This window comes from Nannospalax galili, unplaced genomic scaffold (genome assembly GCF_000622305.1).
Source record: "Nannospalax galili isolate Female #2095 unplaced genomic scaffold, S.galili_v1.0 scaffold189, whole genome shotgun sequence".
In the NCBI taxonomy this organism is placed as follows: Eukaryota; Metazoa; Chordata; class Mammalia; order Rodentia; family Spalacidae; genus Nannospalax; species Nannospalax galili.
Window position 1 is genome coordinate 4,266,428 of NW_008360331.1, and position 15,156 is coordinate 4,281,583.

Sequence of the window (15,156 nt, forward strand, 5' to 3'; positions counted from 1 at the left end):
GGCAGGGTCCGCCTTGCTGTGGGGCGGCCCCGAGACCCCGGCGGGTACGCGCGGGCGGGCGCCCGGGACGCCGCGGTGGGGGAGGGGCCGCGCCGCCGGTAATTGTATCTTCTCCGTCCCTCCCGGGCTCGCGGGCGTTCCCGCAGGCTGGCGGTAAGGCTGGAAAGGACTCCGGAAAGGCCAAGACAAAGGCGGTTTCCCGCTCGCAGCGAGCCGGCTTGCAGGTAGGTAGTGTTGCTGCAGTGTGGGAACCGCGGCCTTTATCCTTACACCCCCTTTCTTGTTGATCTGAGCTCTAGATGGGCGGTTCATCTTTTGCGTGGGTGATGCGTCGCAGGCCGCTACGTTGAATATTGGGGTGGGGGGGCATCGATCACGTGTGCTGCTGCCGGGGTGCCTTGCTCTGCACCACTGTTCTTCGCCTTGGCGCGCACAGAATTTCCCATTCTTTGAATCTCATACCTTTGTGCGTTTCTGTTTGTGTGCATAAAATCAAGTTCCCTGTGGGCCGTATTCATCGACACCTGAAATCTAGGACAACCAGTCACGGACGTGTGGGCGCGACTGCCGCTGTGTACAGCGCAGCCATCCTGGAGTACCTCACCGCAGAGGTAAATGGGTTGTACGCCTGTGATCTGGAAAAGGTTTGAGGGGAGGGGGAAAGCCGGGAGTGGGAAGGAGGAAAGTGATGCAAGAAAACTCCCAGGCCCTGAGCGAGGAGACGGAGAGAACGCTAGAGGGAGCTAGTGCTCAGTAAGGGTCCCTGATCTGGAGTTCAGCTGCTCGGAAATGCAATTGGAATTGCGTCCTCAGCCAATTGCTTTTGCATAATTTTGTCATTCAAGTAGTGGGGCGGGGGATGTGACGGTGACAACGGTTGGGAGATTTACACCGCTGAGGGTTGGGTTGGCTTCGTGGATATCGGTTGAAGGAAAGTTGGAAGGTTGATTAGATTTTGCATTTTAGGTACTTGAATTGGCAGGAAATGCATCAAAAGACTTAAAGGTAAAGCGTATTACTCCTCGTCACTTGCAACTTGCCATTCGCGGAGATGAAGAATTGGACTCTCTCATCAAGGCTACAATTGCTGGTGGTGGTATGTCATCATTAAAGTTTTTTTTTGGTCTTTTTGAGACAGGGTCTCCTTGTAGCCCCAGCTGTCCTGGAACTCACTATGTAGACCAGGCTGGCCTTGAACTCGCAGAGATCCTCCTGACTGCCTCCCGAGTGCTGGGATTAAAGGCGTGTGCCACCACACCCGGCCTGAAATTCTTGTAGCAAAAAGGAAATTTAAATATGTTTTTATTCATGCAGTCAGTATAGTGGTTTCCTGTGATTTGGCTTATGTAACTCAGCTTTTAAACTGGATATTTGAACTTAACATTTTCCAAGTTAATAGAGGAAAGAAAGCTTTGATTTCATGTACTGTTTTTAAAATGCACATTCAAAAAAATTAATCCCTGTCACTCTCCTAGGTGTGATCCCACACATCCACAAATCTCTGATTGGGAAGAAAGGACAACAGAAGACTGTCTAAGGATGCCTGGATTTCATGTTATCTCAGGACTCTAAATATTCTTAACAGCTGTCCAGTGTTGGTGATTCCAGTGGACTGTATCTCTGTGAAAAACACAATTTTGCCTTTTTGTAATTCTATTTGAGCAAGTTGGAGGCTTAATTAGCTTTCCAACCAACCAAATTTCTGCATTCGAGTCTTAACCATATTTAAGTGTTACTGTGGCTTCAAAGAAGCTATTGATTCTGAAGTAGTGGGTTTTGATTGAGTTGACTGTTTTTAAAAAAACTGTTTGGATTTTAATTGTGATGCAGAAGTTATAGTAACAAACATTTGGTTTTGTACAGACATTATTTCCACTCTGGTGGATAAGCTCAATAAAGGTCATATCCCAAACTAGTTTTTAAACTTGCTTGATTGTAATTGGAACTTGACTCTTGAAGATCTCATTCAGCAAAAACTAGGTACATTCTTTTCCTTGGTCGTTGAAACAATCTGTAGATCAAATCAGAGCAACTTAGAGATTAAAAAGCTTTGGTAGAAGCTGCAGTAGGTGGTTGTTTCTTAGACTCAGTTTGTCCATTGTCCACACTTGAGTGTCAGAGGCACTCAACACTATTGAAGTGGCACTCCTGGGCTTTGTAGCTAAGCTGCTCCACAGAATAAACTCATAAGGTAATACCACTATCAACTGGCCCATTCACTCTATGAAGCCTCACATGCTAGTTAGTGGGGATGCACTATTCCTATTTCATAGAATCAGCATTTTTTTTTTTTTTAAACACACTGAGTTAAGGTGCCTGCTTAGCTAGTGACATAATGGTTATGTAAAAATGTTGAGGCTGGGTACACTGAGTCAGGGGAAGGTTATTTAAGAACTTCAAAAATTTGAGTGTAGACATGAAAACATTGGGTGACCCTTTTCCCATGAGACGTAGGTACTTCCCAGAGGTAGTGTGTGAGTGCAGGAGGTATTACATAATTCGACATATAAGTGACAAAACAATTCAGTCTAGCTTTTCAGGATTACAGCAGATTCAACTCAGCCTTCACCAAAACAACAGATCCTGTAGAATAGGACAGGACAGCACCCCTGGGGTTAGGGTCCAGCGCCACAGTCTCCTTGCTGCCCCTCACCCCCCACCCCCGTTTCCCACGGCGGGGGGGCCCAGAGGCGGGGCGTCAAGTCCCTGGGAATTTCACTGAAAAGGAGAGCCCCTGTCCCCACACAGGTAGCGCGGAAGGCAGGTACCGAGCCGCGCCCCAAGGTCAGGGGTTCGGCCTCCTTCCCCAGGCCCGCGGCCTCCCCTCGGCGTCTGGCCGCGCCCCCTGCCGGTGGGATGGCTGGGATCCGCGCGGGCCACCCGCTCCCTGCCTGCACTCGGTCCGGAGCTTGACAGGCCGGGAGCGGAGAGGCTGGTGCCGCAGGACCGCGGGGGGCGGGGAGGCCGCCGTGAGGAGGCGGAGCTGCGAGGCCGCCTGTCCCCGGGCCGTCGGTCCCTGCTCCTCCCCGCTCCGCGCGCCCCCACCCGGGCCGCTCGCCTCCTCCGCGGCGGGCTCCCCTCGCAGCTGCGCGGCCGCAGGAGACCGAGGCAGGGCGAGCCATGGAGGGGAACCGCGACGAGGCGGAGAAATGCGTGGAGATCGCCCGGGAGGCCCTGAGCGCCGGCAACCGCGAGAAGGCCCAGCGCTTCCTGCAGAAGGCCGAGAAGCTCTACCCGCTGCCCGCGGCCCGCGGTGAGACTCGGGCCTCGGCCCCGCGCCCGCCCCCGCCCCCGCCCCCACCCTGGCCCACCGGACTCGCTGCCCACTGCTCACCAGCTGCGGGCGAGCGGGCCTGTCCTCCCAGTGGAGACCCGGGCTGGGGCTCTGTGTGGGTGCTTGGTTGTGTTGTCCCTTCCTCCGCATCCTCATCCCCAAATCTTCCTAGGCCCCTAGTGAAGTGGGAGCCGGGAACTCTAGTGGCCAGTCTCCCGTGTCTCCATCCATGGGTTCAGTAGAAAACTGTTCCCAAAGCAGGTATCTTCGAATACCTTAGATGACACTGCTTTTCCCTAGGAGGAGTTCCTTTACAAGAGCGCACCACTTCTGACAAGAATGATGAGTTCTTTATTGATTTGTTAAATAGTATCGGATTTGATACAACCTTAAGTGCCCACAAATGAGGTAAATGTAAGGAGCAGGCTACTGGACTGACTTACCGGAGTTGAATTCACCTTATTCATTGCACTCTCTAGGCTTCAAGGTAATATGACCAACATGGGAACACTTGCAAAGTGCCGCTGCTGTGCCTAGCGTTGTGTAAACCCTCTTCATTCCTCAGAAGAGTCTGTGTTGAGGTGCAGGATTTGTTTGACCAGGTTTAACCATATGAAGACTGGTAAATGAATGAGTGATTGAATGAGTGAATGAAAACACCTTACCCAAGGTCACAGAATAAATAACAAAGTCAGAATAGTAGCTGTTTTTATATCCAAAAGGCCCTTAAACACTTTTACCGTGTTGCCTTGCCAAAAGGAGTTGTTTGTGGTTTAAAGTATTTCCGGGTTAAGGGCTGGAGAGACATCTCAGTGGTTAAGAGTTCTGGTAGCTCTTGCAGAGGACCAGGGTTGGGTTCCCAGCACCCACATGGCGATTAAGAACCTTCTCTAACTTCTTAAATTCCAGTTCCTGGGGATCTGACACCCTCTTCTGGCCTCTATGGGCATTGCATGCCCATGGTATATGCACTCACACATAAAATAAAAATTAAAGATCTGAGAGATTTAATTTAAAAAATAAAATAATAAAGTATTTCCAGGTTAAGAGAGTTAAAAGGAAACAATAAATAGGCTCTCTGTTTTACTTTATTGTTGTTTTCTTAACTTTTCTATGTTGTTGAAGCCCTCTATCTCTGTTTCACTTTATCTTATCTGTTAGTCTTGAACACCGTATTAGAACAGGAAAGGGTAATGAAAGAAAATTTAATTTTTAAATTGTAAAAAAATGCAATATAAAATCTGCGCTCTTAATCATCTTTAGATGGACAGTTTAGAAATGTTAAGTATATTCACATTGTTGTGCTAGGAACTCTGCGCTTTCTCATCTCATGCTCCTGAACTGTACCAGTTAAACAGCTCTCTTTACACTGTTTTCCCGGTGTCTGTCAGCCACCATTCTATTTTCAGTTTTTTATAAATTTTACTAATTAGGTACCTGATCTAAGTGAGATCATACAGAGTATGTCTGTGTGACTGCCTTAATTCACTTAATAATATCCTCAAATTTTAGCCCTATTGCAGCATATGACAGATTTCATTTATTTTATACACACATGCAGTGTAGTGAATTTTGTGCATACACATACGAACATATCACAGGTTTTGATTGAGTGTGTATGTGTGTGTGTGTGTGTGGAGGGGTGGGTGGTTGGAGTGCTAGGGTGCATACATGGTGGAGGTCAGAAGACAGCTTTCGAGAGTTGGTTCTCTCCTTCCACCATGTGGCTTCTAGGGGTTGAACTCAGGTCATCAGGCTTGGTGGCCATCACCTTTACCCACTGAACTATCTCACCAGCTAATACAGGTTCTCTATTTGTTCATCTGTCAGTGGACACTTGGGTTCCTTTCATCTCCTGGCCATTATGAATATGCTCCTATGGACATAATTATAAAGAACCTGCTTTCAATTCTGCACATATACCTGGAAGTAGGAGTGTTGGGTCATATGGTAATTCTAATTTTAATTTTTGAGGAACCACCACAATATTGTTTTCCATAGTTGCTGTACCATTTTATACAGTAGTTCACAGAGCTCCAGTTTCCCAGCATCCTCTACTGCACAGATTTGCCAGTTTTTGTTTGTTTTGATAGTAACTATCCCAGTGGGTATGAGGTAATATCTCAGCATACTTTGCATTCCTCTGATGATTAGTGATGTTAGACATTTTCTCATATGTTGACTTGCCATTTGTCTATTGTCTTTGGAGAAATGTCTTAAGTTTTTGCCGGGTTAAAAATCAGGCTATTTTTGTTGATACTGAGTTGTGGGAATTCTTTATTTATTGTGGATAGTACCTCCTTGTCATATGTAGCTTGTAGATACTCTCTTTCATTCTGTAGGTTTTTTCCCTGTTAATTGTGTCATTAGGTGTTTGAGCTTTATGCAATCAGTCTCGTTTGTCTATTTCTGCTTTTTGTCTGTGTTTTCCAAGAAATCATTGGCAAGGATTGTTTTTGAACCGTCCCTACAAGTATTAATATATGATTCAGTTAATTGTCATCTGATCTTGGACAGTTTTAGCATTAAAGTAGTAGGTACTCTAGACAAAGTTACTTGATTTGAAGCCTCACCCTTCACCTTAATCAAATTACAGAGCCTCTCTCTAGTCTTTGGCTTTTTCATCTATTCAGTGGGGACAATGCACTGAGTTCATGGTACTCTGTGAGGATGAAATAAATGAGTTAATATAAAGCATCCAGTCAATGTTGACACCTCTTATTTTATAAGTGCGATGATCTGAGAATCCTTAAACCCTGCCCAAATTTACAGCCTCTCATGTAAACACCTGGAATCATTCCACTAAAAGGTACTGTAAAATATGAAAACACAACATAATTATTGCTCTTAAAGACAGTAGGAAATATGAAGAAACATAAAAGTGAAAGTCTGCAAATGTATTAGAAGGGCAGCATGTAATTATCAAATAAAGTGGTAGGATATAATTGTGGGGTAGTCCAAACAGTTCATGCAAACTTTGTGATATCACCAGGGACAAGTTACTTAGCTTTTCTAAGCTTTAATTCTATGCAGAATGGAGATGTCATCACAGAGTTGATGTGACCTGAAATAAAGCTGTATGCAAACGAACACCTAGAAAAATAATGTTTTACTTAGAATACTCTCAAAAGAATAATTTAAGAATTCAGGAGAGGGATGGAATATTCATTAAAGACCCTGGTAAATATTTTGTGAAGAAGGAAATTGGATCTTTTGGTTAAACTGGAATTTTATTCCTGAATGTCACCAGTTCTAGCCTACTATCACACCAATAACTGGGGAAGTTGGCTGAATGTTCTCTTAGATGTGCCTGTGCTAAGGAAAAGAAAATAACTGCATTTTGATTTCCATTCTTACAGTATGATGAGTGGAAAAGCACAAGATTATATTCTAGTTATAGTCCAGGATTTTTGCCCTCTTAAAATTTTATTCATGTCAAGTAAGAAGGCAGTCTGATTGATAAAATACTTTAATAAATTGGCAAGAGCTTTCCTTGAGGAAAAATTTGATCTTGAAATGAATCTAGGACATTATTGCTTTCCATGTTTTTAGCCGAGAATATTATTTTACAGTGTACTTATTGATTAGCATAGATTTCAAATGCTCATACTGTGAGTTAGATTTGTCTTCATAAACTGTATGTTTATTTAATCAATAGGGTTTGGACTTTGTTAGATGGATGTATCACTGTTTTGAGGTTTTGTTACATTTTTGTTTAAATATTTTAAGTTTTCATAGTAATTGAGGGATAATTTGAAGAGTAGGATTTTTTCTTTCTTTTGAAATAAGATCTTACTATGTAGGCCAGGCTGGCCTGGAACTCACTATGTAGCCCAGGCTGGCCTGGCACTCACAAAGATCTGCTTGCCTCTCTTCTCGGTGCTGGAATTAAAGGCCTGCGCCACCATGCCTGGCAAGTATACATATTTTTTTCAAGAGAAAAACTTTTTTATTCTTTTCAGGAATATGATAACAATTTGAATCAAATTATGGCATACAATCTCAAAAAAGAAACCCATTCTGCATCTGCTGTATCAAATAGATGTTTCCGATAATGTATATGTGTTATTTGCGTAGTAGCAGTTAAACTAATCCTTTTTTTTTCATTGATGAGACATAATGCATTTTTTTCTGCCCTTTCTGCTGTTACTTTATATTTAACACAAAATTGAAAATTCTACCCATTTTATCTCGTAAAAAGTGGTAAAGTTTTTAAACATCATTATGCATCTGGAGTATTATCCAACCTATTTCTTAAGGTAATTCTTTTTCTAATTGACTTAATTAAAATTTACTGATGAGAACAGTTCTATATTCAAAACAGTTATTTCTGTATCATGGTTAAGTGTTAGAAAATGATTTCCAAATTTTGTTTAGAAGCAGCACTATTTCAGATGGTAGATCTGAAGAAAGAATATTGAGTTTGGGTTTGAACCATGATAGTAGTGTGCCTTAGGCATATATCTTAACTTTTTGGAGTCTCAGCTTCCTCATCTATAAAATGAGGGTTTCTTTATTCAACAGGTATTTATTGAATACATAGTTCTCTGTGTCAGTGTTTTAGGTACTAAAGATTCAGTGGGTGATAGTCATTTTTCCATGGCACTCACATTCTCTAGGAGAATTAAATACCTTGTGGGTACAACAATTATTCAACTCCTGACAGTCCATCTCCCCCTTTAAACAAAAATTTTGCGATAGGCTCTCACATATCCTAGGCTGACTTTTGACTCTGTATGTAGCTGAAGATAGCCTTTAATTTCTGGTCCTCCTGGTTCACCTCCCCAGTCCTGAGATTGCAGGTATGCACAACCACACTTGGTTTATGTGGTGCTCAGGATCAAACCCAGGACTTCATGCATGCTAGGTAAATGCTGTACAATGGAGTTACATCCCCAGCCTACCTTACCTTTCTGAGACTCATTTTTATTTACTTATTTTTGTGGGTGTGTCTGTTGGCGGGAGTGCACATGATGTATGTGTGGGCCACAGGTAAACTTTGAGTGGTGTTCCTCAGATGCTCCCTACCTTGTTTTTGGGAATAGGGACTTTTTTGGCCTGAAGTTTACCAAGTGGCTAAGCTGGCTGACCAATGAGTCCTAGGAATCCTCCTGTGTCTTGTCTCTCCAGTGCTAAGATCGTAATTGCACAATCCCTCATTCAGTTTTTCTTTCCCATTGAGTTCAAGGGATCAGACTTTACCCGTTGAGCTATCACTCAGCTCCCAGACCAGTTTTGTTTTGGTTTCGTTTTGGTTTTAGCTTTTGTCACAGGGTTTCTCACAGTTTTAGCTGGCCTTGAAGGCACTATTTAGCTGAGGATCACTTTGAACTCTTGATCCTTCTGCCTCTACCTTCCAAGTGTTGGGATTATAGGTGTGTGCCACCAGACATGGCTCTCTCATTTTTCTTACTGTCATGGGATTATTGTGAGGGTTTTTTTGTTTGTTTGTTTTCTTTTGTTTTTGGCTTTTTGAAACAGGATCTCCCTGTACCCTCAGCTGGCCTGGAACTCACTTTGTAGACCAGGGTGGCCTCAAACTCACAGAGATCCGCCTGCCTCTGCCTCCCAAGTGCTGAGATTACAGGCATGCACCACCACGCCCAGCATAAGGATTATTTTTTAGCCTTAATTGCTAAAAGAATGTTGTATTAGTTACTTTTGTGTTGCTATGACAAACACTTGACAGGACAATTTACAAAGAGAAAGCATTTATTTTAGCTCATAGTTTCAGAGGGGTCAGCCCAATTTGGCAGGAAGGGCACAGGCAGCATGGAGCAGCTGACATCACAGCAGGCTAGGACCCATGGATTGAAACCAGAAATGGCCAGTAAGACTATATCTCCAAGGATCCGCCCCTGGTATTCACCTCCCAGAGTTTCCAGAACCTTCTTCCAGAATAGTCCACCATCTGGGGACCAAGCACTGAAAATGTGAGCCTGGGGTATGTTTCAATTTCAAGCCATGATAAATATTGTTCAGTATTACTCTTGCATGAATACCTTGCATGGTACCTTGGAGCTGGTAATGTATTTGTTGTTTTTCTACCCTATTTTCCTTTTTTGTTTACTTGCTATTCTTATTTCAGCACAGTTCGGATTGAACTACTCGTTCTAGGCTTAGTCAATATTGACTTTTCTGTCTTTCAGTAAATTGCTTCTTTTTTATATAAAATTTTATTTTTATGTGTATGAGTGTTTTGCCTGCATGTATGTAGGTGCATCTGTGGCATGCAACACATATGAAGGCCAGACTGCTCTTGCAGAAGACCCGGGTTCAAATCCCAGCGCCCACATGGCAGCTAACAACTGTCCATAACTCCAGTTCCAGATGATCCGACAGCCTCTTCTGTCCTCCGCGGGCATTGTATGACACAGGTGTACTTATCTACATGCAGATAATACACTCATACACATAATATAAAAATAATAAATTTTTTTTTTTAAATTAAAAACATCCTGAAATGTTAAGAGCTTTTTTTTTTCTGGTTTTTTTTTTTTTTGAGACACCATATCACTATGTAACTCTGGCTGGCATGGAACTTCTCATGTAGACCAGACTGGCCTTGAACTCACAGAGATCTGCCTGCCTTTGCCTCCAGAGTGCTGAGATTAAAGACATGTGCCACCATGCCCAACCATGATCTGAATCATTCTTTTTCTTCCCGTAGTACCTAACAGTGTTTTGCACATACTTGTGTATTTATAGACTGGAATTTACTAGAATGTTATCTATTTTCATAATTCTACAACTTCTGTTAAATAACTAAAAGTATTAGAGCTACATGTAATGTGTTTCATGCTGATATATTCATAGATAAAGCATTTCCATAGTCACATTAACTGTGAAAAATATATATAATAAGGATTTTGACTGAAAATTTTGAAAGAATAAATTTCCTTCAGTGGAAATTGACAAAATAAGCTGTATTTCATCTATGAAAATGATGATGGGGACGTATACTTATTACTGTAAAATGATATTTACAGACACCAAAGGTAGAATAAGTTAAGCTGTAAGTGCTTAAATTATCCAATTTCTTGTTTAAATATATATAAAAAGCTAGAAAGCTAGCTGATTAGAATAACTGGAGTTAGATATATGAAAAGAAGGGGTCATTTTTTTTTCTTACGTTTTTTTCTTACTTTTTTTTTTTTTTTTTTTTTTTTTTTTCCGGCCCAGACTCACTATAGACCAATCTGGCCTTGAACTAACAGAGATCTGCCTGCCTCTACCTCCCTAGTACTGGGATCAAAGGTGTGTGCCACTGCACTTGGCCTCATGTGGGATTTTTAAGTGATTTTTTTTCTTTTAAAAAATGAATTAAACAGAGATGAAGAGATGGCTCAGCGATTAAGAGTACTGGCTGCTCTTGCAGAGAGCCCAGTTTTGGTTCCCAGCACCCACATGGTAACTAACAACTGTCTATAACTCCAGTTCTAGACAATCTGATGCTCTCTTCTGGCATCCATGGGCATTGTGCGCATGTGGTGCACATACATACATGTAGGCAAAATACTCATACACATAAAATAAAAATAAATTAAAAAAATTTGATGAGCTAAGACTATATTAATTAAATGTAGATTTGGTTGAAACTTCAAGCACTCTGTTATCTGGAAAGGATGCATAAAATAAGGTTGAATAACTTTTGAACCATAAAAGCACTTTGGTGTATAAGTCCTATTGCCCCACTGATGTTCATAGTACTGCACCTTACTTCATATAAAATCTTATGGTAGGCTGGGTGTGGTGGCACACACCTTCAATCCCCACACTTGGGAGGCAGAGGTGGGAAGGTCTGAGATCCAGGCCAGCCTGGTCTTCATAGCAAGTTCCAAGCCAGCTGTGGTTACAAGCTACAGGGAGACCCTGTCTCAAAAAGACCCCCCAAAAGAGAAGAATTTAAGGTTAGTAAAATCCAATGTGTTCTAAACTCTGGCAGTATTTGAACTGAATCATACTGTCTTAAGCATTCGCTACTGTAATTGTTCATACAGACTTTCTTAATTCCACTTTTAAGATAATGAAACTAGTCTTGAGCCCTGAAGTATTAGAATTTGTCCCAATTTTTAACTCAGTGAATCCGAGGAGTGTCGAGTGCAAACTCATATATACACAGAGTCACTGTTTGGCAGAGAACCCTGCATATAATAGTGTAGAAAAAAATTTCATTTGTCATTGTAACTGCTGAAAGTCTAAAGCAACCATGTGATCCTGCTTAACAGTGTCCAGCATCCAGTTGTTAATGCAGGTGTCCAGAGGAACGCCAGTGAAGCTTGTGTATGCCAAGAGGGAGACAGTGAAGAGCTAACTTCTGACTCTGGGCATAGGGATTTTGTGAACACCTGTAAATATCAACCACTTTCATCTCTGGCTCCACAGCTTTAAAAAAAGTAATTTCTGGCTGGGCATGGTGGCGCACGCCTTTAACCCCAGTACTGGGAGGCAGAGCCAGGCGTTCTCTATGAGTTCAAGGCCAGCCTGGTCTATGTAGTGAGTTCCAGGCCAGCTGGGAATACAGGGAAACCCTGTCTCAAAAAGACCAAAAAAAAAAAAAGTAATTTCTGGACTGGAGAGATGGCTCAGCGGTTAAGAGCACTGCCTGTTCTTGCAGAGGACCCGGGTTCTATTCCCAGCACCCACATGATGGCTAACAACCGTCCATAACTCCAGTTCCAGGGAAATCCAAACCTGCCTTCTGACCTCCTAGAGTATTGCATGATATAGGTGCACTTACACACATGCAGGCAATACACTCATGCGCATATAATAAAAATAATAATTTTTTTTTCAAAAAGTAATTTATAGCCAAGCGTGGTGGCACATGCCTGTAGTCTCAGCACTTGGGAGGCAGGAGCAGGTGGATCTCTGTGAGTTCAAGGCCAGCCTGGTCTACATAGTGAGTTCCAGGCCAGCTGGGGCTACAAAGAGACCCTGTTTGAAAAAAGACAAAGGAAAAAAAAGTAATTCATTCATTTGTTTGTGGAAGCACTTCTCTAAGGAGCTCCTCCTTCCTCACCTCTTATATGTAGGCAGTTGTGCAGTTAATGTGAGAAAATCATGGTAAGTGCTTAATTGCTGTTACCTGCTTTCAAACAAAGGCTCTGGTCCACTTTCTTGACAAATAGCTAGTTGTTGTTTTTCAGGTCTTTGGCCAATGGAAGCCCTTTATAATAGGCCCTGGGGTTTTGTAACTGTGTTTTCAGTAGTCTTTAGTAGTTACTTAGTTCTTTGGTATAACAACATTCCAGGCTCCTTTCTACATTTCCTGGAAGAGATCGGGACTCAGCCCCTCTATCTTATGATCTTTTAGTGGAAAATGGTGCTTCAGTATCACAGCACATGTATTAGGGCTGCTGCAATGCTAGATTGTTTAATGTTTGAACTCTGTTCAATGTACAGAAGTAGATACATGTAGTGTAGGGGTCAATATCTGTTCTTAAAGGTAATCAGCTTATGAGTTTGTACTGTTTCTTCCAATTCAAGTTAAGTATCAGTTTTTGCTTAATTTTTAAAAAATTATATTTCTGTCCCTCTTCTTCTTTAATTGTATCCCTGGTTCTTGAAGACATAAGAAGTTAGAGAATATATCTAGATTACTTGCTTTGTGCTATGACATGTACATAATAATTTTAGAGTACTATCAGTACTAATCTACCAGTATAATTATTGAAAACAGTTTAAATTTTTATAAAATATTTTCCCCGTTTTTACATTTTAATTTTTTACTGAACTGCATTTGGGCCAGTGCTGGACTACAGGTACAATGGTGGGCCCTTAAGTTTTGTCCCTCAATGAATGGTGTGGCCATCTTGGTTGTGAGCACACTGTATGTTCCCATAGTGGTACACCTGCCTAATAAGGGTTTTCAGGATGTATCCTTGTAACTAAGTAATGGTGAATAGAAAAAGAATGCAGGTTCCACATGATGAATGACATGAACCCCACATACATTTAAGTTAGACTTTGTTAAAAATTTACCAAGTAGCTGGGCATGGTTGGCTGCACACCTTTAATCTCAACACTCGGGAGGCAGTGGCAGATGGATCTCTGAGTTCAAGGCCAGGCCAGCCTGATTAGTGAGTTCCAGACCAGCTGGGGTTATAGGGAGACCCCCCGCCCCAAATATTACCAAGTAGGTGTTGGAGAGATGCTTCAGTAGTTAAGAGCACTGGCTGTTCTTACAGAGGACCAGGGTTCAGTTCCCAGCAACCACGTAGTGGATAACTATGTAACCCTGACTGACCCAGAATTTGCTATGTAGACCAGGCTGGCCTTAAACTCACAGAGATCTGCCTGCCTCCTGAGTGCAAAGGACGTATGGCAGCCATGCCTGGCTGTGAGGTGGTTGTGAGCTGCCTGACTTGGATGCTGGGAACTAAGTCCCCAAGTCAAACTTTTTTATTTTATATGTATGTGCACACAGGTGTACATAGAGGTGGTTGTGAGCTGCCTGACTTGGATGCTGGGAACTAAGTCCCCAAGTCCTCTGAAAGAGTAAGAAAAGCTCTTGATGTTGAGTCATCTCTCCAGCCCTGACTTTGGTATTTATTTTTTCTCTATTCTCAACTTTCAGTTCAATGATACAAATAATGTGTTGCCACTTGAGTTTTTGCAGTTTTTAAGTTAAGATAAAAACAAGAATATACTCTGAAAAAGACTAGTCAAGTGCAGTAGTGAGAGGGGGGAGTGTAGAACAAGGAGTTCAATCTGTGACTGACTGTGAACAGTCACCTGAGATAACTCACTGCCTTCGGACCAGCCGACTTTGGTATTTTTGATGAACATAATAAGCTGGTTATTTTATGGATGTTTCCTTCATTTGGGTTTGATTAACATTTACTCATACAAATTTTTCGTAGGAACACCATAGCAGTACTACTTTGTTCTTGCTGTCTCCCCCCCCCCTTGAGAGTTTCATGCATGAATACTGTCTTTACATTATTTCCATCCCCCCAACTCCCCCTCCAACTCCTGCCTTGTGTACTTTGTTCTTGATGTGACATCAAGAGACACCAGGGATGGTGGCACTCATCTTGAATTCCAGCACTTGGGAGGCAAAGGCAGGTGGATCTCTGTGAGATCAGCATGTTCTCAGCAAGTTCCAGGCCAGCTGGTACTACATATACAGTGAAATGAGATTACGGTGCTCTCAGAGTTGTTGATTACCACATTTTTCTACTATAAAGTTGAGTGTTTTCCCCACTGTAATTAATAAATATTTTGTGGGGGAAATACATTAAAACTGTACAATGCCCTAGTTTTCTATAAACTTTTATGATTTCTTTGTAGCATCCATTGATGATTTTTTCCTGAATAAATTTCTGATGATTGCTAAAAGGTGGTGTTTTTAATTCCATTATTCTCCTACGTTTATTAGTTGGCATTTACTCCTATTGCTCTGAAGGGATTCACAGAATCCTATATACCACCATCATTTTTGTACTCAAATTTAGTCAATGACTGACCTTTTTAAGCTGCTCTAAATCCTTTTGGCATGTCTTCATCATTCTTTGAACTTCTTTCTGGCATGAACAATTTTATATTTTCTGCCCAAGGAAATCAACTTTTTACATTTTTCCCTGAAGGGGCCCTGGCTCCTTTTCAGAGATAATGATATTTAGAAACTAAGAGATGCTAGATAAGCTCATTGCTATAGAGCTGTCACTGCCTCTGGTCCTTTCAGTAGACAGAGCCGGAAGGTACATGTGGGCATGAGTGCACATATGTATGTGCATGTATACACATACACCTGTGTTATGTGTTTGAATGTTAGTATTCCATTATATTTAACTGCTGTAGTAATTTGATATGTTTTTTTCTGGTATCTGTTTCTCTCTCTCTCCCTCTCTCTCTCTCCCTCTCTCTCTCTCTCTCTC

At 42.0% G+C, this 15,156-nt stretch overlaps 2 protein-coding genes across 4 annotated transcripts in view; both read left to right on the top strand.

Annotated features, from left to right (window-relative positions):
- Positions 1–1,916, top strand: part of LOC103728040 (histone H2A.Z) — a 2,415-nt gene extending 499 nt beyond the window's left edge. Inside the window, exons 2-5 of the mRNA XM_008826165.2 lie at positions 147–224; positions 498–611; positions 967–1,096; positions 1,476–1,916. Coding sequence (XP_008824387.1) covers positions 147–224; positions 498–611; positions 967–1,096; positions 1,476–1,537 — 384 coding nt within the window. The 3' untranslated portion in view covers positions 1,538–1,916. The remainder of the gene's footprint in view (positions 1–146; positions 225–497; positions 612–966; positions 1,097–1,475) is intronic.
- Positions 1,917–2,883: 967 nt separating this feature from the next.
- The window catches only part of Dnajb14 (DnaJ heat shock protein family (Hsp40) member B14), a 62,826-nt gene continuing 50,553 nt past the window's right edge, over positions 2,884–15,156 (top strand). Inside the window, exon 1 of one of the 3 annotated variants that reach the window (XM_017796396.2) lies at positions 2,884–3,253. In XM_017796396.2, the coding sequence (XP_017651885.1) occupies positions 3,121–3,253 (133 nt within the window). In that variant the 5' untranslated portion in view covers positions 2,884–3,120. The remainder of the gene's footprint in view (positions 3,254–15,156) is intronic. The other 2 variants (XM_008826166.3, XM_008826167.3) reach the window with 2 other exon arrangements.